Source organism: Cyclopterus lumpus, chromosome 11 (genome assembly GCF_009769545.1).
Source record: "Cyclopterus lumpus isolate fCycLum1 chromosome 11, fCycLum1.pri, whole genome shotgun sequence".
In the NCBI taxonomy this organism is placed as follows: domain Eukaryota; kingdom Metazoa; phylum Chordata; class Actinopteri; order Perciformes; family Cyclopteridae; genus Cyclopterus; species Cyclopterus lumpus.
The window spans coordinates 18,347,554-18,371,322 of NC_046976.1; the positions used below are offsets into that span (position 1 = coordinate 18,347,554).

At 39.7% G+C, this 23,769-nt stretch overlaps 1 protein-coding gene across 1 annotated transcript; it reads right to left on the reverse strand.

Annotated features, from left to right (window-relative positions):
- Positions 1 to 1,832: 1,832 nt before the first annotated feature.
- LOC117738739 (chitin synthase chs-1-like) lies at positions 1,833 to 15,333 on the reverse strand. The gene is made up of 22 exons (XM_034544832.1): positions 15,289 to 15,333; positions 14,104 to 14,239; positions 13,747 to 13,935; positions 12,431 to 13,307; positions 11,906 to 12,089; positions 11,251 to 11,346; positions 10,602 to 10,763; positions 10,305 to 10,479; positions 10,050 to 10,151; positions 9,719 to 9,860; positions 7,539 to 7,739; positions 7,249 to 7,364; positions 6,280 to 6,448; positions 5,760 to 5,939; positions 5,393 to 5,665; positions 4,999 to 5,158; positions 4,861 to 4,892; positions 4,696 to 4,760; positions 4,429 to 4,539; positions 4,134 to 4,348; positions 3,920 to 4,034; positions 1,833 to 2,540 (listed from the first exon to the last, which is right to left on the reverse strand). Exons 1-22 carry the CDS (start codon positions 15,312 to 15,314, stop codon positions 2,445 to 2,447), a joined length of 3,822 nt encoding a protein of 1,273 aa, XP_034400723.1. The 5' UTR covers positions 15,315 to 15,333; the 3' UTR covers positions 1,833 to 2,444.
- Between the last annotated feature and the right edge of the window lie 8,436 nt (positions 15,334 to 23,769).

Sequence of the window (23,769 nt, forward strand, 5' to 3'; positions counted from 1 at the left end):
CTAATAAACATCCCTGAATAGCGAAGAAGCTCTCTGGTTATTCATCCAGACCGGTTGAAACAAAAGAGAAAGTCTAACGATTATTACAACTGTTCACATAATCTTTTTATTGCACGGCTTTTAATAACAGTGAGTTGTTTATTCTTGAGGTACTGATAAGACTTGTTTTTATCGAACAATTCAAACGTGTGTCTAATTTGCAATGATAAAAAAAACAACTTATTTTTGCATGGTGAAAAAAAAAAATATGAGAACTTCTGTTCATTGATTATAAAAAATACAATATATATATATATATGAATATGGAGGATATGAAGTATATGGACTCACTTCTCTTCAATCAGTAACATCAGACAGAATGCACGCAAATTATCAATCAATAATCACAGCAACAATGCAAGCCCGGGTCAATGTGAGACAGTGTATTAGAGGTAAAATGGCACAGATAATCAAATAACAGTCCCCAATAATATTCACCAAAATTAAAGATTAAAAAAAACTGTCAACTGTTATAGAGTCCACATATACATATCTTTTAACAGATGTAATTGCAAATATGTTGCATGCGTTTACCATTTTAAAATACACCACTTAAAGACAATATCAGACCTGAGAAGTTCATGAAGTGCTTTTCGTTTTAATAGTTCAGTTGCAATTTTGCATGTAATGCTATCAAAGCAGAGTTAAAACACATTGGTGTTCTGTTCTCTTACTGGCCGGTCTTAAAGGCACCGGTGTTACGAACAAATAATAAAATAAATCATGATTAAAGTGATTACAATTAAAATAAGCACAAAGACAGATTCATTAGTTGAATAAATGCTGTCAGTTTTTTCTCCTCTTCATATTGTGCACGTTGACCTTCACACCTCTAGTTTATTCTTCATATTGTGCACGTTGACCTTCACACACCTCTAGTTTATTCTTCATATTGTGCACGTTGACCTTCACACACCTCTAGTTTATTCTTCATATTGTGCACGTTGACCTTCACACACCTCTAGTTTATTCTTCATATTGTGCACGTTGACCTTCACACACCTCTAGTTTATTCTTCATATTGTGCACGTTGACCTTCACACCTCTAGTTTATTTTTCATATTGTGCACGTTGACCTTCACACCTCTAGTTTATTCTTCATATTGTGCACGTTGACCTTCACACACCTCTAGTTTATTCTTCATATTGTGCACGTTGACCTTCACACACCTCTAGTTTATTCTTCATATTGTGCACGTTGACCTTCACACACCTCTAGTTTATTCTTCATATTGTGCACGTTGACCTTCACACACCTCTAGTTTATTCTTCATATTGTGCACGTTGACCTTCACACACCTCTAGTTTATTCTTCATATTGTGCACGTTGACCTTCACACCTCTAGTTTATTTTTCATATTGTGCACGTTGACCTTCACACCTCTAGTTTATTCTTCATATTGTGCACGTTGACCTTCACACACCTCTAGTTTATTCTTCATATTGTGCACGTTGACCTTCACACACCTCTAGTTTATTCTTCATATTGTGCACGTTGACCTTCAAACCTCTAGTTTATTCTTCATATTGTGCACGTTGACCTTCACACACCTCTAGTTTATTCTTCATATTGTGCACGTTGACCTTCACACACCTCTAGTTTATTTTTCATATTGTGCACGTTGACCTTCACACCTCTAGTTTATTCTTCATATTGTGCACGTTGACCTTCACACACCTCTAGTTTATTCTTCATATTGTGCACGTTGACCTTCACACACCTCTAGTTTATTCTTCATATTGTGCACGTTGACCTTCACACACCTCTAGTTTATTCTTCATATTGTGCACGTTGACCTTCACACACCTCTAGTTTATTCTTCATATTGTGCACGTTGACCTTCACACACCTCTAGTTTATTCTTCATATTGTGCACGTTGACCTTCACACCTCTAGTTTATTTTTCATATTGTGCACGTTGACCTTCACACCTCTAGTTTATTCTTCATATTGTGCACGTTGACCTTCACACACCTCTAGTTTATTCTTCATATTGTGCACGTTGACCTTCACACACCTCTAGTTTATTCTTCATATTGTGCACGTTGACCTTCAAACCTCTAGTTTATTCTTCATATTGTGCACGTTGACCTTCACACACCTCTAGTTTATTCTTCATATTGTGCACGTTGACCTTCACACACCTCTAGTTTATTCTTCATATTGTGCACTTTGACCTTCACACACCTCTAGTTTATTCTTCATATCACGTTGAAGTAGCAATGCAGAGACTTAATAATAATAATAATAATAATAATAATAATAATAATAATAACAATGCAATTAATTGATATGTGTGTGTCTAAAACGATTTCAACGAGATGCATACAGTACTTGTTTTGCTTCAAAGTGCTAATGACAGGTCGTCTGCGGTGTGGTTTTTCTTTCTGGGGCCCGTCGTCGATCACACCATAGTTCCGGTGTTCGGACTTCGGCCGAGGATGCTCGGATACATGTAGTCATCGGAGTCATCGGAGTTGTCGCTGTCTACGTCGTCAACCTGCAAAAAGGGGGAAGTTAAAAACCCAACAAAGTCACGACTGTTTGCCTCTACAACTCTACACCTTCCGTCGCAAACTAAAAACACATCTTATTCGACTACACCTTGAATAGGGAAGGTAGCGCCGTAGTAGCACTCTAGTAGCACTTAAATGTCTCTTACCGATAGCACTTTGTAGTTTAACACTTTAATAGCACTTAAATGGCTCTTACTCATAGCACTTTGTAGTGTAACACTTTGGTAGCACTTAAATGTCTCTTACTGATAGCACTTTGTAGTTTAACACTTTAGTAGCACTTAAATGTCTCTTACCGATAGCACTTTGTAGTTTAACACTTTAGTAGCACTTAAGTGTCTCTTACCGATAGCACTTTGTAGTTTAACACTTTAGTAGCACTTAAATGGCTCTTACTCATAGCACTTTGTAGTGTAACACTTTAGTAGCTCTTAAATGTCTCTTACTGATAGCACAATTTGTAGTTTAACACTTTAGTAGCACTTAAATGTCTCTTACTGATAGCACTTTGTAGTTTAACACTTTGGTAGCACTTAAATGTCTCTTACTGATAGCACTTTGTAGTTTAACACTTTAGTAGCACTTAAATGTCTCTTACTGATAGCACTTTGTAGTTTAACACTTTGGTAGCACTTAAATGTCTCTTACTGATAGCACTTTGTAGTTTAACGTTATTGAAGAAATTGTACTTGACTCATGATTTAATGCACTTATTGTAAGTCGCTTACGATAAAAGCGTCAGCTAAATGACATGTAATGTAATGTAATGTAAAGTTCAGAGGAGGCGTTCACGAGAGACTCTCACCACACCAAGAACGAGGCATTTTTGCACAAATTGGCTTGCGGAACAATTAGTTTTCTCTCTCTCTCTCTCTCTCTCTCTCTCTCCGGTGTACAGGAAGGGTGGGGTTCGACCTTATGGGCAGTCTGATTGTGACACCGTCACCTGGGCATTTACCCCACGGGGTCCGTTGGTGCACCTGACACATTAATTGGCACCATTGTGCTAATGAAAGCCTAAGCCTTATTATAATGTGCAAACAATACTCAGGAGAAATTATAATAAAGCGTACATACAGGTACAGGTTCAGAACAGGAACTGGATCACAGTGTCACTATCTGACAGCTGTTATGCTTCATTGGACTTATTGGTTTAAAGCTATCAATATTAGCAGTATAGTGAGGGGTGAAAATGAACTTCAAGTACCCGTCGTTGCTGCTTTTTCATCTCCTACTGAGAATATTAATTAAAAAAATAAAGAAATCTGCACCAACTACGACAGCAGTAGCAGCACTCATAGCTGTGGTAGTAGTAGAAATAGTGCTGACGTGGCATTACCATATCAGTTGTGTTTATATATACCTCATTAAATGTCTGATATTTTTGTTCTTGTTGTTGTTCTTCTTCTTCTTGTGTTTGTTTTTTAGACACGGGCTCTGTATCCATGAAGGCCACGTAATGGATCAGGGTGTATATTCTGCAACGACAATTAGAGAGGATTACGCGATCTTTCAAAACAGGGTTTATAAGTTTAAACAAATAAGTCTGGATGTGAGCAGCGGGTTCACCGACGTACCTGTGGAACAGCATGCCGATGAACTGGATGACAACCAGCAGGACGAAGGACAGGATGAACATGAAGCCCACGGGGTCGATGTAGATGAACTCTCCGGTGAGTTCCAGGTTGTTGTCTATTTTTGGCACCTTGATGAAGACAGACGAGTCCAAGAGCTGGAGGGTGAAGGTCACGATGAGCCAGAAGGCGTTGAGGATGAAGTAGACGAAGGTAATCTGAAAAAAAAAAAAAAGGATTTAGTATTTTATATATTCATCATATAATTTCCTCATCGCCCGATTTTAATTCACCGCACCTTGTTTCTCAAGTCCCTCAGTTGGTCGATCATTTCTTTCTGTTCCTTTTTGTTCTCCGGAATAGGCTCCAGGTATTTGGCCATAAGATCTCTGAAGAACTGCTCCTCATCCTGCACAGACATTTTAAATTAGTTTGTTTTTAATTCTTATTGTTTGCAGGTAACACAACGCCCAGTGAGAACCAAGCATATTTAATTAAAATCCCCCGATTCTGAGAGCGTTTGATGGATTATCTTTGCATGCTTAAAAACACGTCAAATGTGCACCTTGTCGAGCCTTTCCTCCTTCAGACGCATGTCATCAGACAGACTCTGCAGTTGTGTGATCCAACCTGAAGAGCAAGACAGCACAAATATTACACAACATGAACATGTGAGTCAGCACTTAAAGAACAATAATTTGTTGCTAGATTTCAGCACATTTGGACTCACTTTGGTGAGTGACGGAGTAAACAGGCTCTTGCCTGAAACAAAATAAAAGAAATAACAATTAGAAACAAACCAGTACAAACAGTCTATTATGATCAATATATTACAGTAAATATCGTGACCCTGCACACCAGATCGTACCTCTGCTCCTCCACATGCGTCCTGGCGTCCTCCACGATACTGTTTTGGGGTTGAGGCTCCACCCTGTCCTGGTTGAGGGTGAGCTCTTCCACACTGCCGGTGCTACAGAGTGTTCGACAGCATTTGGACCGCGAGAAGAACCGCATGATGGAGCTTTTGGCTGCAGGAGAAACCGGCAGTTTCAGCTCAACTCAAACCAACGATGGAGCAGCCATTTTGTTAAAATATATTTAGATTTTTTCTAGGATTTGATAATGGCAAAATACAGTATTGCTGGATTACTCAATTGGTCCAGGAGGGTGTAAAATGTGTAAATAACTGGCTATAATTTTAAGGGGTTTTATCTAAAAAATACATGCAAGCATGCACGGTACTCTATCGTAGTACGTTCTACCTTTCTGGGCTGCGGTTTGAGGGGCTTCCCTCGCGGCAAGTCCGGCAGCCGGCGCCGTCTCCCTGGTGCCCCAGGACACGTTGTTCATGTTGACCATGGAGTAAATCGACAACAGCAAGTAGGCGCTGGGGATGGAGATGAGGTAAATGAAGCCGTAGCACACCAGGCCGATCTCCTGAGGATGCAAGATCGCGGTGACGACGTAAAAGCTGGCAAGGGCGAGGATGAAGAGGCTGCTGGGAGTCAGGAGGGTTCCTTCCTTCACTACGTTGCCTGATGGAGGAGGAGCAGATGGAAGATGCCGATTGAGATGACAGAAACCTCTCGGTATGAACATCCGCCTTCGTCGAGTGTCGTGTTTGCGTACCTGATATGGAAATCCCTACGATAATCATGAGGAAGGCGTACACGACGCTCATGCCTCCTGCGATTTTGATCTGAGTGTTGGCCGTGAGCTTGAAGCTTATGGCGAGGAAGATAATTGGAGGTATCAGGGCCATGACCAGAGCGACGCTCGGGTGAATATCCAGGAGCACAGTCAAACTACCTGAATGATTGACAGGAAGCAAACATGAGACGGGGTTTAACAACCACATAATGTATAAGTAAGTGAGTAACCATGACCTTCTTGTCTAAAGCACAAACCACCCATTGGCTTTAACCTTCCATCAGCGATAACAAACGATGCGATTTCAATGCATTAACTGAACAAATCTATTCAGTTTAATTTGCATTTTAAAGAAATAACATAATATACATGAAAACTATTAATTGCATTATTGACAATTAAGCTATAATGCTTAATTTGTACACATCAGTTACAGCTTTAACTTATTTAGTTACGGTACTGCTTTTGGCTGAAAAAATAAATAAAAAATGAGCCTGACCTGCAATCATAAGGATGACGGTGGAAGGTGCCAGAATGCCGGCGACCAAGCTCAAGAACTGGTAGAACATGTAGGCTTTGGAAATGGACGGGTTCCTCTTGGAGATCATGGTGGTGCAGCCCAGCAAGTCCGCTATGTTGGCCATGGTGGACGGTCCCCATCGCCGACGCTGACGCAGCAAAATAAACATCAGCATGAATTATCCTGCAAACTGTGAGACGGCGGCCATAATTGGCTTTTTATCTCCATATTTCTATCATTAGCACATTAACTGATAGCAAACAGATGACAGAATACTTTAATCGCAATGGAAGTCAGGGGAAGTAACTTTTTGTTGATTGAGGAAGGTAGTAATTTAATGATCTAATAATATAATGACCTATCATTGAAAAAGATAATTGTTCTTCATCATAAGCTACCTGATCGTTATCTACTGAGCGATTATGAGCTCAATAGAGCGAATGTATTTCCAGAAACCAGAGGTAGTAAGGCACCTGGATCTGGTGTTGCCCAACATTTGAATAACATATTTGACATTTAAAACAGTAACTCCTTTCACATTTAACCAACAGCTTGATCCGCATTCTCTTGAGGATCTCATTCAAAGAATGTTTAAACCACATTTTAATTCACTCGTCACGTACTAAGGCTTGGCCGGGATCCAGGACACCGGTCTCCTTATTGAAAGTCCCATGTTTGCATGACCCATGAGCCTCTACTGCCACCCTTTTATTCAGCCTTTATACTACTGTACGTCATCAGATTTTCCGGAGCATCTTATCTGAGAATCTAAAGGTGCTAGAGGTACCAATTAGCGCGCTTTGTGCATCGGTATTGAACCCGACAGCTGTGACACAGCGTTGGTATAGGAGCTGTACGCCATCGGTTTTCAGGCCCCAGCGCTGGCACAGCACTGTGAGAACAAATTTGGAATAATATGCCACGATTTTGAGTGGCTCCTGTAATCACCTGGTTGTAAAACTCTTTAAACTCCTCCGGGGCATTGGTGTAGGCATCCGCGGCCGCGTTGTACTCCACTCGCCAACCCTGCTTCAACAGCAGAGTGCACAACCAGCGGTCCTCTCCTGCAGAGACCACAAGAGATTGTGTCAAATCTAGCACCACACCATTCACTTTTTAAAAAAAAGAAAGTAATTTAAATAAACTGGCTCTGGTTTTGGTTGTTTTCATCCATCATTTGTTCACAGTTAGCTCTAGAAACAGACCAGTCGAGTGCTGCTCTGATTTTCAACCCTCACCTTGGTCGTACTGGATGTGGTGTATCGCCTTTGAGGACCTCATGGTGTATCTCTTCATCACGTTGTCGTCCATCAGCGCCGCTCCTCTGAACAGACTGAAGCAGCCGGGGCTGCAGAGCACGCAGCCGAACACGTGCTCCGCCGTCTTGTGAAGCCAGTGACCCACTGCGTACTCAAACTTCTGGTACCACACTATGGGACCTGCCATGGAAATACACAACTGTTACTGCGTAATACACATTGGTGTGAAGTACATAGTAGTTCATTTTACTTTATTGACTCACGTATGTGTTGCTACATTTTAAATCACATTCAGCAGTTGTTTACTTCCCATAAAAATGCATTACATTAATTCCCTAAATGTGTCACTTAGGTTCCATGAATCCATCATCCACTATTTATTCATCCATCATCCATGAATCCACCCATTCATTAATCCATTCATTAATCCATCAATCATCCACCATCCACTACATTACATGTCATTTAGCTGACGCTTTTATCCAAAGCGACTTACAATAAGTGCATTAAACCATGAGTCCAAACTCAGAACAACAAGAATCAAGCAAGTACAATTTCTTCAATAAAGTTAAACTACAAAGTGCTATCAGTAAGAGCCATTTAAGTGCTACTAAAGTGCTACTACGCCGCTACCTTCCCTATTCAAGGTATAGTCAAAAAAGATGATCCATCCATCATCCAACCATCCATCATACATTCATCATCCATACATCTATTCATCCACCCACCCACCATCGATCCATCCACCCATTCATCACACCATTTATCAATCCATCCATCATCCACCAATCGACCCATTCATCGATCCATCCATTCATCCATCCATCCATTCATCATCCATCCATCCATCATCCACCATCCACCCTTTCATCAAACCCATTCATCAACCCATCAATCATCCACCATCCATCCATTCATCCATTATCCATCCATCCATAGATCAATCCATCCATCCATCATCCACCATCCATTCATCATCCATCATCCATTCATCCATCCATCCATCATCCATCCATCCAACCATTCATCAAACCATTCATCAATCCATCTATCATCCATCATCAATCCATCCAAGCATCCATCATCCACCGATCCATTCATCATTCATCCATCATCCATCCATCCATTCATCAATCCATCCATCATCCCCCATCCACCTATTAATCATCCATCATCCATCATCCATCCATTCATCAATACATCCATTCATCCATCCATCCACCATCGATCGATCCATCATCTATCCATCCATTTATCAATAAATCCATTCATCCATCCATCCAACATCGATCCATCCATCATCCACTATCCATCCACCCATTCATCAATCCATCAATCATCCACCACCCATCCATCATCCAACCATCCATCAACCATTCATCCATTATCCATCCATTCATTCATCAATCCATCATCATCCACCATCCATCCATCATCCATCCATTCATAAATCCACTATCCATCCATCATCCAACCACCCATCATCCATTCATCAATCCATCATCCACCCATTCATCAATCCATCATCCACCCATTCATCAATCCATCCATCATACATTTAGCCATTATCCATCAATTCATTCATCCATCATACACCATCCATCTGTTCATCCACCATCCATCTGTTCATCCATCATCCACCATCCATCTGTTCATCCATCATCCACCATCCACTATTCAATTCAATTCAGTTTATTTTGTAAAGCCCAATATCACAAATGATAGATTTGCCTCTAAGGTCTTTAAAATATGTACACAATCGACATCCCTGTCCCAGGACCTCACATTCATCACCCATCATCTATCCATCCATCCATTCATCAATCCATCAATCATCCATCATCCATCCATCATCCATTAACCCATTATCCATCCATCCATTCATTAAATTCATCAATCATCCATCATCCATCCATCATCCATCATCCATTCACCCATTATCCATCCATTCATTTATCAATCCATCCACCATCGATCCATCAGTCCATTCATCAATCCATTCATGAATCCATCAATCATCCACCATACATCCAACCATCCATCATACATTCATCATACATACATCTATTCATCCACCCACCCACCATCGATCCATCCACCCATTCATCACACCATCCATCATCCATCCATCATCCATCCATCATTGTATTTGAACGAACCTGTTCCGGTGGGGTGAATCCGGCCGCACGCCGCCCCGACGCGAGGGTACAGTTTCAGACGATCGATGAGCAGCATCACAGCAGCGGGTTGGAAGTCAGTGTCGCCATCTAAAGCCAGGATGTAGGTGTTGTGCTTCTCTTTCTGGGGGAACGGGCACAGTTTGGGTTTTACATTTAGAATTACTGTGGATGGGCAACAGACACAGTTTAGCTTCTTTTCATATACAAATATTGGGAAGTATGCACTGGTTTGTGTGTGCGAGTGTGTGTGTGTGTGTGTGTGTGTGTGTGTGTGTGTGTGTGTGTGTGTGTGTGCACATTCACGTCTTACCTCAAAGTCTTTTTTCAGCTCAAAGTCCTTCTCTCCTTTCTCCAACTTATTGAAATACTTGGTTGCTACTTTCCAGCCCAGGAGATAGTACAAGTACATGACCTGTAAAATATCACGTGCTATTTAGAAAAACACACTGACAGAGAAACCCTGTCTCGTAAAGAAATTACATTATATATGCTACCAAATGTCACTGTCAGTGAAGGGAAGACAATGACATTTGGATAATAATCAAACTGCATAAGCTCTCATCACCTGGGACCATCTCTTCTTGTGGCGAATGAGTGTCTTGTCCTTGAAGTGAACTATTAAACTGTTCCCGTGAGGCATGGTGATCTCCACACGGCCTCCGTACGGCGTCGTCAATATCTTCTGGTCGGGGATCTGCTGCTGCTTTGTGAAGTCGCCTTTGTTGATGTTCAAGAAGATACTGACGATAGAGGACGAAAGGTAGGTCAGCTTCGTCTCAAGTGATGATCTCTGAGATCTCTTGGCAGTCGAACTCTGTACGTTCTTTATTTTTTTTCCTACTTCTACCAATCAAACATTTACCCGTAAACTTCTCTGAGAATATTCACGAGCATCTCTGCGTATTCGTTGACGAGGCGCTCCTGACTTCCGGGAACATTTTTGAAGGCGTCGTCGAAGTAGATGTGTCCCTCAAAGGTAACGTCGGTCTTTTCTTCTTTCTTATTCGGCCTGTACCTGTCCAGTCTGTGGAGGCACAAGAATCACAAGAAGCTACCGTGACGATGGGGTTGTTGTTAAAGGAGAGTGAGAGAGAAGCAAGCGGGAATTCTACCTCGATACAATCGGAGGTCAATAGGCTGCAATAGGGTCATTTTGCTCAAAATAATAATACTTTTTTTTTAAAAGTGGTTCTCAGTGATATTTCATGATTTCGCAACTCAAGTGTTTAAACTGAACTGAACTTTAAGACTGAACTGTCAATCCAAAATGGCTGAATGAAATTTTCTAGCAGCTATGCTTTTGTACCTATTTCAAACTCCAAATCATATGCATCAACCCCAATTTACATATATATATATATATATAATAATAAAGCAATAGACCAGGGGCAGTTTAGATTATGCTAATTGTTCTTGTGCTATGTATTGGAGGGGTTGAGATGAAAAACCTTGCCTACCTCAAACTGTAAATAAAGAAGTTTGTTGGGGTACGGGTAAAATATGGAACTTACCGAAATATGGAAATGATTATATTCATCATCTCTTCCTGGGTTTCATGCCACATGGTCGCACAAAGGAACACTTTCACCGGGTCGAGCGACTTAAATCTGAAAAGGACAAGATTTTGCATTTTTAAGCACACAGCTTATCATGACTAAAAGAAATTGTGAAATACTCGTCTGCAAATATTATGAGTACATTTTTAAAAGGTAAAATCAGCTTTGAAAGTGAGTTTGAAATAATATATTGACGTTCAAATGAGTGACACAAACACTTTACTGAACCTGTTATAAACAAGTGAATCCATTGTAAGGGATTGTGTTAGGCACACTGTGTCTGTCATCTTTTGTATGTTTTCATTATTTTGTTCTAATCATACATGCTGATAGGAAACAAGTTTTCACCGCAGACGTTGTTATTTTGTTGGCAGGAGACCTTGAAGCCTTGAGGATAAACAGTAATGACAGAGCGTCTTTTGTTGTGCAAGGTCATGGCAATTTAGATGAAATGAGCGGTTGTCAAAAAAAGTGTGCAATTAAAATTCAAAATCAAGATAATTAAATTGATAATTTTAGAGTTTTAATAGCTAAGACAGAACAAAGACAGTGTGTCAGACTGTATTTATAATGATGGGCATTTATTTGCATATTCCAAACACACACTTACTGCTTTCGCTTTTCAGTCCTCTGGATGTCGAACCGAGTGTTCAGCAGCAGCGACTGCTCTAGAAACCCTCCCTCAAACAGCCGCCTGGTGAACAGGTCCTGGGTCCTCTGGATGCGATACAGACTGAGGAACCAGATGTGGAGGGTGGCCAACACAAGGCCGAGCCACCAGCACACCGCGTAGCCTGAGGGAAGAAGAATGAAAGGATTTGAGAAAAAATGTTGACCAGCTTCGGTTTCTCCACATATTCCACATATTCCCACCAGACTTGGTAACCTACCCAAGTACTTAAATGTTTCCTCTGTAGACTAAAAGACGGTATGCATGGAACGAGAGGAAATTCAAACAATTTGTTGGACCTTCGGAGGAAAATGCATGAAACACGAGGAGTAATACGAACCGTCGTGTGAGAAAAAAAGACATGGTGTCCATAATAACCCAGCAAGTTAAGTGAATTGAAACTGCACAAGTTATAACACGTTTACAAGGAAAATAAATGTTTTTGTGTAGCTACAGTTGTATTACCTGTCAGCATGCCAATGTCAAATGTCCTGGACATGTCCAGGAAGCACAGAGTGTGTGTAACATCCAGAACCAGTGGGGGGAACACGCTGCCGGTCAGGCTTTGGTTTCTTGCGTCAACGACTTGGTTGCAGTAGCCTGCGAAGTCAATCGAGGTCCCGTTCAGACTTGTTTTGTGGTCTTGATAGTAAACGATGACGGGGACAATGAAGAGAACCATGACGGCCAGAGAGGCCAGGTGCAAAGGCAGGATGAAGCACCGTCGCAGGGCGTGCATCTTGCAGGCCGCCAATGCAAACCAGTGGCAGAGTGCGGAGGAGATCAGCTGGACCCCGATGATGATGGCTATAATTCTTGTCTCGCGGCTCGGGATGGCGGTCACGACGTCCCAGTCCATTTTGACCAGAGGGACGTAGGCTCCGAGCACGGCGGCGGTCACCGCGATCCTGAGCAGGCTGGAGACCATGTTAAGCATGTTCTGGCACTTTTTCGTTTTGCTACACAGCTCGTTGAGGAAGACGGAGCTGCTGTTCTGGCTGATCAGACCCAAGTAGTTCTCCCACCAGGTAAAAGACATCAAGAAGGACCCACCAACAGCCAGTCCCACCCAAATCATTGTCTTGGTATCAGTGAGGTCCTTTGTGATGTACAGGTAGAGGAACAGGCCGTAACCGAGCAAAATGAGGAGCACGGCGGTGATGGACGGCACCAGGAAGCGGTTCCTCGCCCTGGCGGTGCACTGAGTGACCGCCTGAAGGAGCGCCGAGAGGACGGCCACACTGCTCAGTATCGTTATGTTGGTCACGATGTCCAAGTGCGGCATTGCTATGATGGTGAGAATCGCCGCGCCCATAGCAACCAGGAACTCGAAGACCAGAACCTGAGGGAGGAGAAGAAGTAGAACATTTAAAGAGAGAGATAGGGTCGGGTGCACATTTTCTTTCCGAGCAGTACTTCAGCCTGACAGTAAAACGGTTGAAGGGTTTTTCCCAATGAGCAAATTCCATAACATATATTTATCAAAATACTTCCTGGTAAGTGCACTGCAAAGTAAAGAGGCATTTTAACTTGGGAGATAACATTTAATGTAACCGTACCACATCTACAATTCTGATTTGTGGTTTCGATTCAACTCAATTTAGGTTTTTGACATGGCCGAAATAAAAGATTTATTAAAAAATGTAGATGCTTGTGCAATCTACATCTGTGCAATAGATTAGAGGAGAACATGAGGATGAACACATCTTAACTAAAATAAACAGGGTTGTAAAAGTCCATTAAAAGTCAAAGGTCAGGGACACACAAGGCGTTTTCCTCACCACAGCGAGAGTCTTTTTGTCGGGTATCTTTGAGGTCTTGTGACACGCCTTCCAGATGCTCTTCAGGAAGAGAAGCACACTGGAGGAGATGAGAACGCAGCCGATGCACAGCAGGGCGACGGGCCTCTGCCCATCGGAGAGCGTCTTCGTGCCGTCGTTGGACAACGTGATGAGGAGGAGAAAAGTCGCCTGGAACAAGAGAAGGCAATGAGATATGAATGACAGAATAACTTTTTTTGATTTCCAATATCCAATTCCGTTCCAATTCAAGAGCTCGAGCAGATTAATCTCAAGACTTTCACACAAATATTCCATCTAAAAAAATCAGTATAGCTGTAATAATTGTAGAGGACAAACCTTGCTACACAGGGCCAAGCCGAACACGAACAAAGCCACCACGCAGGTAGAGATGACCTTCAGCAGTTTGAGCATCTTCCATGGCGTCCGTTCATCTTCGATGGCGGGGCGCTCTCGGCAGGTATCCCACGGCCTCCTGGACAAACACGCAATTTGATTGGCAGGTTTGGTAATGCGTTAAGTTTTGGAGGCAGAGTGAAGTAAAATCACACGCCGAGGTGTGGAGATATGAACATTCATTTAGGTAATTCATAAAGTACATCAAATGTAAAAAGAAAAGAGAAATCTACACCAGAAAATGTTGTGCAAATATGACGAATGCATGTAGAAATATATTTCTTTATCTCTCTCTAGAGAGAGATACAGATACAAAATATCTGTTTCTCTATCGATCGCGAGATATATTAATCATATATTTTAATTTGTATATGATGTTCATACCTGGATAACTAAATTACACTAAGTTCAATAATGTTAATACATGAACGTAAATGTCAGTATTAAAATCTCAGGGAAATATTTTAGCACACATCCGCAAAGCAAAGTACACAATTACAATTACAATTACAATATCACAATAATGTGCCGTCGACTGCCATCCAACTCAACAAAACTAAAAGTGGAGCTTCAAAATGACCTCATCAATCTCTCTGACAATCAGTGTCAAAAAGGATAATTAGTAGTAACGGCGTGAGTTTGGTTTTTAACATTTGTGGGGACACATATTAATCTGGATTCAGAAAATAAAAAAAATAAAAAAATCTACCTGCCCCGTGAAACAGAAACAAAAAACAATTTTGATAACGAGAACCAATTTTCTCAAATTAGGGACAAATAAAATTTCTCCCAAAATATTGGTCCCATACCGACAGCCTAAAAAAAACTTCATGATACGATCAAAAATGTGGAAAAGACAAACATTCTTCAGCGAAATTTTTATTTAATTTTAATTCACTGTTTAAAAGAAACAAACAATAACCCGAATAATTAAATAATAAAAATAATAATTTAGAGAAAAAAGATTTTCTTCCAAAATCAGATTAGATTTATCTGGGGTTTTTCTTCAGATGAATATACCCATTTTTGATCCAATCAGCTTTCTGACTTTAAAGAAGTAAACTGTTACAAATTAAGAGGGTTCAAATGCAAAATTCTGGGATTAAAGAAATAAAATGATTTACTCACTTGGGTAAGTACCTTTCTTCATCCATGTTCCTGACTGATGTGAGCTCTGCGCTCGACAGATTTTAACTAAGTAACATTCTGCTTAACCTGAAATACAACATCATTCAGGTGTCATTGACGTGACCGAAGAAGCACAAACATGTCCATCAATGGCAACACCCACAATGTGTTATTGCAAACAGTCAATCAGACTGAAAGGAAACCAGATGTGTGCACTCTGACATTGTGTTTAAAGTTAATAAGTTATTGTACAAATGGAGATGTTTATTTCAATGCAGACAACGATATTTCTTTGTAGCTGAAGGTGTTAGCAAGCGACCATTATCACCATCGCAACCCCCCATTTGGCCGCAAAATTAAGGAAAATAGGTGACACAAAAAGACATAAAACATGAGTAAACGTTGCTCTTTTGTTTTATTTTATTTTATAATATATATTTACCATTTTTAATCTGTTATTGCACTGTGTTTTTTGTTTTTATTATTTGTATTTATTCTTTTATTTTGTATTAAATGTATTAAACTTTTTATTTAAATTTTTATTATTTTTGGTATTTAAATTGTTCTCATTATTATTATTATTTTTATTATTTATTCATTTATTTTTATTTATTTATTGTTGCCATTCACCAAGTCAAATCCCTTTTATGTGCAACGTACTGGGCCAATAAATGATGGCTATTGAGTGAAACACGTCTTTTCATGCAACGAATGTCAACACAGACAGTAAAAAAAAGAAAGGTCTTCCTTCATGTGATAGCAATTTGTATTTATTTTGAAAATCTCTCTGAGTTTCAGTATTTTTCTTACAGTCGATGACTCAAGAAACCTGTTTGTGTGTTATGACGCCAACTAATCACATTCTTTCATTATTAAATCTCATTGCATCCTTGAAATCCTTCATTACGTCACATTGTGTGCAGTCAATGGTCTGCTAATATATATATAATATATGTATAATATATAATACACGTTAAGCTACACAGACACATTCAAAAAACACCAAAAATCCTCAGTTCTACAGGTCTCTGAAAAACCAACTTCCTGTCGAACATCTGACACCCATATATGGACATGGTTAAATCCTGTTTTATTGGGTAGAGTTGATCTGTGTCGTTCCAACAGATCTAATAAGGATTAGATACGGGAACACGCCCGAATATGTTCTTCCAACTGTATCTCCACCAGGCATGTATGTGGTTGTGTGTGTCTGTGTGTGTGTCTGTGTGTGTGTGTGGGGGGGGGGGGGGGGGTCTGAGGCGAATCTGGCATACTACTACACCCATCAGCCTCCATCTTTTTGTGCTCATTTATGACTTTATGCTCGTGTCAGACGTAAACAAACTTTATAGGCGGTTTTATACCGTCATTGACTGGTGACCGGCCGCCATGGGAACGCAAGTGATTGACATTGCACACTTGAGTAAGCTGCAATTTCGGCCCAATTATCCTTGATTTATATTTCCATCTATGCAAATATCGTGAACATGCTCGACGTGGGCGGAGCTTGGTGTTCTCTTTCTTAGAGAATGGGATGATTGGATTGCAGGGAGTCCTGTTCTTCAGGCTTTGATTGACATGCTGCTCTATCGGCATGTCACACGGACTAAATATAAATCTTGCTGTAGATATGCACTCGCATGAATCGACACTGATAACTAATAACTCAAAGAAGAAGAAAAAAACGTAATAATATATATTCAGTACTTCATTATTTAATAATAATAATGATTAATAATCGATTGAAAATTGAAGAAACAACAAACCGGGACTATTTTTTCTGTATTTTAGAATCAGAATCATTTATTGTCCGGGTACGTTTCACATACAAGGAAATTTACTCTGTGAAACGCGCATAACAATAAACATAGAATAAAACAATAAAAATACAAAAACATGGATAACCGTACTTCAGAACAAGTAGATATTATAAAATAATGCATCTAAAATTCATATAATTACAGTGGTTTTTTTACGATACCGGTGCTAAAACTATACTTTAAAAAAACGATATTTTAAAAACGACAATTGACGACATTAAATAAATAAATGAACATTTTAAAAAATGTACAATATATGAACTGTTTAAAAGTATACTATGAATATAAATAATACAAAACACTTGGCTTCAAACTACAGGTTCAAACTTTTTAACTTCAAACTATGAACAATAACAACAGTTTACCTAAATACATATAAATAAATAAATACTAAAACACACACACACACTGTATACAGCTTCAAAACTTCAGCCATTTATTTGCAGAAATATGAGAATATTTGGCTTCTCTGGCAAAATACGACACCTCTCCTGACTAATTGCATGTCCTGCACAGGAGGAAACCCTCTCAGGTGGTGTCGATGAGGTCTGTACACACAGGTATGTGTCTGAAAGTGCAGACAATACGCTTCATCCACCACCAGGCTGTGACCTCCAGTTTAGTCGCAGACCTGTGGAAGTTCCCCTACCTGGTCTTTTGTTAAATGAGCCTTCTTTGCCAAGGTGAATGGGAAGCTGAAGAGACAAAAATATAAGCGTAAATAATGTTAAATGTGTTTACACACAACAGAAGCATCACTGCACATGCCATAACACTAGTTTCATTAACATTACACTGACTTGCTAGCCTACCGTTAGCTAGTAGCTTGCTAGCTACGGTAGAATAGCCAGCTAGTAGCAACACGGTAGGCTAACTAGCTAGTAGCAAAACGGTAGGCTAGCTAGCTTAAACATGGTTATAATGCCTAATTTCTCATTTGTTGTAGACCACACTGGCACCGGTTTTCGGTACCCGACCCTACTTCTAAGTCCTATTCTGATACCGCTAACTGGCAACCATGACATGTTTTCTTTTCCTCAAATAGTGACACCGAAAGTGCAAACGGAATACGACTTCATGAATATGAACCAAAATCGATTGATTTACCGTAGGATTGTTGGCAGTGAACATGGTCCAGGCAGCAAACTACCTTTTGGGGTTTATCTTGCTATGTAATAAATGAATATAGACCAAAGACGTACAACGCGATGGCCGGGACACAAACGATATGTTAGCGTTGGGTTTGACCTCGTTTAACCTTTCAGTTGGAAGTAAAATGGATGGAAAATTAGATTTTCCACCCTAGTTTTTAACAAAAATGAGTTACAAAGGTTCATCCTAAACCACATTGATAGCTTCGAGTCATGAGATCTTTTGTAATTTTATCTCATTTAGAGAAATGTCTTTCACCCGCGTACTTTTTACATTTTTGTCTGTGTTTGGTCTGTGAACCACAAAACATTGAACAACAGCAGCCGATGAATGGGTGAGACCAACACAAAGACTTTCACCCAGGAGACCGCTGTTCCTGTCCCGTTTGTCGTTACTTAACGTACTTTACGTACAAAACAAATATACTTATTTTTCCCCAAACCGTGATCTTTTCTAACCCTAATGAAGTAGTTGCCTGCACCTAGCTCTGTATTTGATTTCATAGCGTTAACCACAAGTCTCACAATGTGCGCCTGACGCATGTATTTTCATTTGTTAGTCATTGGCAATCAACCTACCAATTACCGTCGTTTAAGTATGATGAATTATTCTTATTGTTATACCACGAATTTCCTTCTGAGTCACTTAAAGATACCTAGTATCAAATGGACAAAAGCATTCCAGGTAGTCTTCTAACTGTATGATAAGGTTAGCGTGTGACTCAGGTAATTGTTGACAAGCTCTTCAGAGATTTGAAGACATGCTCTTCAAAGTCATAAAAGGATTTTAAGTACAAGACGTTCCGAACATATTGCTTTGCGTTGATTGTTTACTACTCCGTACGTACATGACAGGTTTCATTTTATAATATTGTCACACATTGTGTATTTATATATACAATACACAATGTGTGACAATATTATATATATCTTGCAGGAAAGTAAGATATATATATATATATATTCTATACATACTTACTTTCTTATATATATACAGATATATATAAGAAAGTAATATATATATATATAAGAAAGTAATATATATTTATATATATATATATATTCTATACATATTACTTTCTTATATATATAAACACGTATATAAGAAAGTAATATATATATATTACATATTACTTTCTTATATATATACACATATATATAAGAAAATAATAAATATAAGAAAGTAATATATATATATATATATATATATATATATATAAATATTATATACACATTGTTTTCCTATATATATATATATAAACACATATATATAATAAAGTAATATATATATATATTACATATTACTTTCTTATATATATATATATATTTATACACACATTTGTATTGTGGTCCTTGGTTTTTTTTTTGGGGGGGGGGGGGCGGCAGGTTGGTTGATGCAGGTTTTAAAGCAGGCTGTTACTCGGTATGTCTCCTAATAAAATACACAGTATATTTTAAGGCAAGTCAAAATCAGGATTTAAGGCATTTGAAAGAAGAGGAAAACAATATTATACAACAATTAAAGAAAAGATCAGAAAGATAAATACCAGAGTGCTTTAGTTTAACTTTAAATCTAACGGTTTGGATCATATCTTATGGAATGAATGGATTTCACGGGATATCCACGAACTACAGAGCATCCACTTTCACCTGCGTGGCTACGAACGCAGCCATGAGAACGGCCTGCGAGGTTTCGTACCATCCTCGGCATTTTTCAGCGCCCCGTCACAGTCGTGCCGCGGTTATTCAATCGACATTGTTCACATGCTTTACCTGTAAACTACGATTCTACCTGGAGGGCTTGAAGGTAAATTTGCCTCAATGCATTGACAGTGGATCAGGACTAAAGGTGTAATTAAAAAGAAAAAAGGCGATGTATATCTGAGGCTTAAACACAATGGTATGGGCGGCTGGTTTTGGTGACAGTTGGTTTAAAGTGAAGGGAGACATAGAAAGGAAAACCCAAAACAAATGCAATTTTATTTCTCATTATTTCAGAAATTAAAAAAGTGTTATTCAGTAGATTTTAGTTGGTTAAAAGGACCATTCATATATTGTTTTATTTGTATTCGTAGTTAAAGATGATCACAGTGCTCTAATTGCATATTTAAATATATAACTGGACATCCAGTGGTTACCAACGCCTCGATGGAAGTTTGTGTCTTTTAATTGCTTAATATTATATTTAGTTTCAAGAGACGAGTTGAATCATTTTAAAACACTAAAATACAAAAGATGCTGATTAATTGGGATCAGATGACATTAAAAAAAAAGTGTGATACGAAGCCTCAAACTTAATAAAATACATATCTGTGATTCAAAGAGTGGACTTTTGATTAAAGATCTTGTGGTGCATGGATTGTGCGTCAGAGAACCTGCCTGTGTTATTAGAAATGTGAAATTATTTCTCAAATATTGCTGCTCTCTAGTGGCTATGTGTGTCCATGTGTTATTTATGCTCTATCAACATACAGTACATATATAGTGTGTGCGTGTGTGTGTGTGTGTGTGTGTGTGTGTGTGTGTGTGTGTGTGTGTGTGTGTGTGTGTGAAATGTACTTATATTTAATAATTATTTGGGAGGAATTGATATACATATATACTAATTATCTTGGTGAAAAGCACTTATATTCAATAATTATTTTTGGAGAAACTGATATAAATATATACTAATTATCTTGGTGAAATGTACTTATATGTAATAATTATTTGGGAGGAATTGATATACATATATACTAATTATCTTGGTGAAAAGTACTTATATTTAATAATTATTTTGGAGAAACTGATATAAATATATACTACTCATCTGGGTGAAATTGACCGCTGTCTATCCTCACAAAACCTTCCAACAAGCCAAGTCAAATACATTTAAATATAAATAGGGTTAATGCTTTCCCTTAATCATTTTTTTTTTTTACTTTTTCCCCCAGTCCCAACCAAACGTGTCATCTTTCCGGTGTCTTAATACGGAGTTCAAGGATTTTTCACAAGCCAGCAAAAAGGAAAAAGGCCCAACGCGCTGCTGGACGTCTGATCCGGCTCTAAAACGTGTCTGCAGGTGGTTATTAAAGTGTCAGGTATGATGTTTTAAATACTTTCGATTCAATCCACTTGTTTCCATTATTGGCATTGACTTTAGTTTTTAAGTCTCTTTCTGGTTGTGTGAGTTTTCTTGCGTTCTGCCCCGGCCACATTTTTACTGAACATTCTTTCCCAGCTTGCATATCTATATGATATTCAAGAAATGTGGCCTGAGACAACCCGTGATGTACGCTCCAATGAGATTTCGAGCACGCCACACGAGACAAGGTTAATCCTTTTGAAAAGCGGCGTTCAGACGCAGGCGGTTCAGGCGGTGGAGTTCTTTTAATAAACAAACAAGACCGTGGCTTGAGCATATTTCTAATGCCAAACAATGCCACAAATGTCTTGATTTAATTCATTTCAGTTTATTTTGCATAGCCCAATATCACAAATTACTAATGTGCCTCAGAGGGCTTTACAATCTGTACACATACGACATCCCTGACCTTTGACCTCACATCGAATCAGGAAAAACTCCCCAAAAAATAACCTTTCGCAGGGAAAAAAAGGGAAGAACTCTTCATATTAGAAACTTAAGAAGCCTCACCTACAGTACGTAGGATTTATTACTTTTTTACAACCCTGTAAAAGTCACTTGCAAACATCTAATTATCCAGCGCAGCCTGCCATTACTTTCCTCTGTAGGGACGCGAGAGTGAAATAGAGTACTGGTTGTGCAGCATTGCATTATGGGTCCATAGCTGCATCTGGATTCACATCAGCCCATCAGCACCTCACACACGTTTCTATCCATCAGATTAATGCCGTTCCATTATACCGTAGTTATATTTGGTGCTCCTTACGAACTACTGAGGGACCAGTTAGTCGGTAACTTTGTTTTGAGCATTCGGGTGCACAGACGGGTTCGTCGGAGTTGTCAGTTGGAGACGCTGAATCCCAAACCTCCACGGACTCACGACCTTTGTAGGCCCGCTCCCACAAGGTTCACGAGGGCCCTCGGGGTGTCCCACTGTCAAATTGTCGAGTGCTCGATGGCCCCCTCCTATTGGTCGGTGTGTTTCCTGGTTAAAATATAAGCACTCGCTCCAAAAAATGTAATCATTCTCAAATCATCTATTGGTTTTAGGTCCGGATCCGCGTAGCGATCCGACCCGTCAGTGACCCCCCCTACCCTGAATCCTGAACCCTCAGAGGACTCGCCTGTTGAGTTGAGTGAGGAGGTGACAGGTCATACAGGTAAAGAGAGCCCTAAAACACTCAAGTGACAGTGGGAATGTCCTAAACACTCACAGACTGCAAGGGGGGGGGGGGGGGGGAGGGGGGCCTCAAAATTACATAATTACCCACAATTCACGGCGTTGTGACGTTAAATTCGGGGGTTACCTGTATAAGAGTATTTCTCGGGGCTTATCTGCTTTTCTGGTTCAGGAAGTGTGTTTTTCTTTTTCTTTAGGTCATCTTCAGATTCGAAGCCTCTCCTCCAGTGAGTGTGTCTTATTATCCAAACACCTCTCCAGGGTGTGCTGAATGCTGTTACATAACATTTAATTATCCAGCGCAGCCTGTCATTACTTTCCTTCAGGGACGCATCGGTGAAATAGATTCCTGGTTGCGCAGCATTGTTGTTGGAATACCTGACGGAGCTCGACAGCTCCATCTGGATTGACAACGTTCAACCCATCGCCAGCTCAACTTGAACCTGCATTAATCATTTCTTTGGCCACATTGACCTTTAAAGCTTTAAAGGTCATGTGATGTGTCTCCACAAACATCCCCCAGCTTATAGGCTGCTGGGGGATGTTTTAGGATACACTGAGCACCTACCTCCTCTTCTCTCACTCCTTATGGATGAATTTACATCTCTCCATTGCACCTTATTAACTCTGCTTCCTCCCCGGAGTCGTTGTGACTTCACACCTCATAGGGTCCATTGGACCTGCAGGTGTCTGAAGCTGGTCCTGGGTCCTGCCTCCTTGCCCCTGCTTCCCGTCCATGGCCCTGCCTCCTTCTCTGTGCCTCCTGCCTCAAAGGCCTTATTGTCTCCTCTCTTCCTCCTTCTGTTTCATGGATTGGTCCATGCCGACTACTAACTATTCATACATTTCTGTCATATTGAATGTGTTTATGTAACATGTACACATGACATCTATTGCATCTGTCCATCCGGGGAGAGGGATCCTCCTCTGTTGCCTTTTGGAGATAAAAAATAAACAAGTAAAAAATCCACAAACCTCCAAGAAATCGTACTTATATAAAATATCTATTTTTATTAAAACCGTAAGCTTTAATCACAGCCTGAGCTACAAAAGCCCGACCACGACCCACGTCGTTCCTGAATAAAAACAATTAACTGCCACTTTAAGAACATTAATATCGTCCCCCCCTGTCATCATATATATATATATATATATATATATATATATATATATATATATATATATATATATATATATATTATGATT

Coding starts and splice junctions, on each gene's coding strand:
- LOC117738739 (XM_034544832.1), bottom strand. CDS start 15,314: ATGGATGAAGAAAGGTACTTACCCAA. Junction 10,480..10,601: donor ATTCTCAGAGAAGTTTACGG/GTAAATGTTTGA, acceptor CTCTATCGTCAG/TATCTTCTTGAACATCAACA. Junction 5,940..6,279: donor CGTCATCCTTATGATTGCAG/GTCAGGCTCATT, acceptor TCAATCATTCAG/GTAGTTTGACTGTGCTCCTG.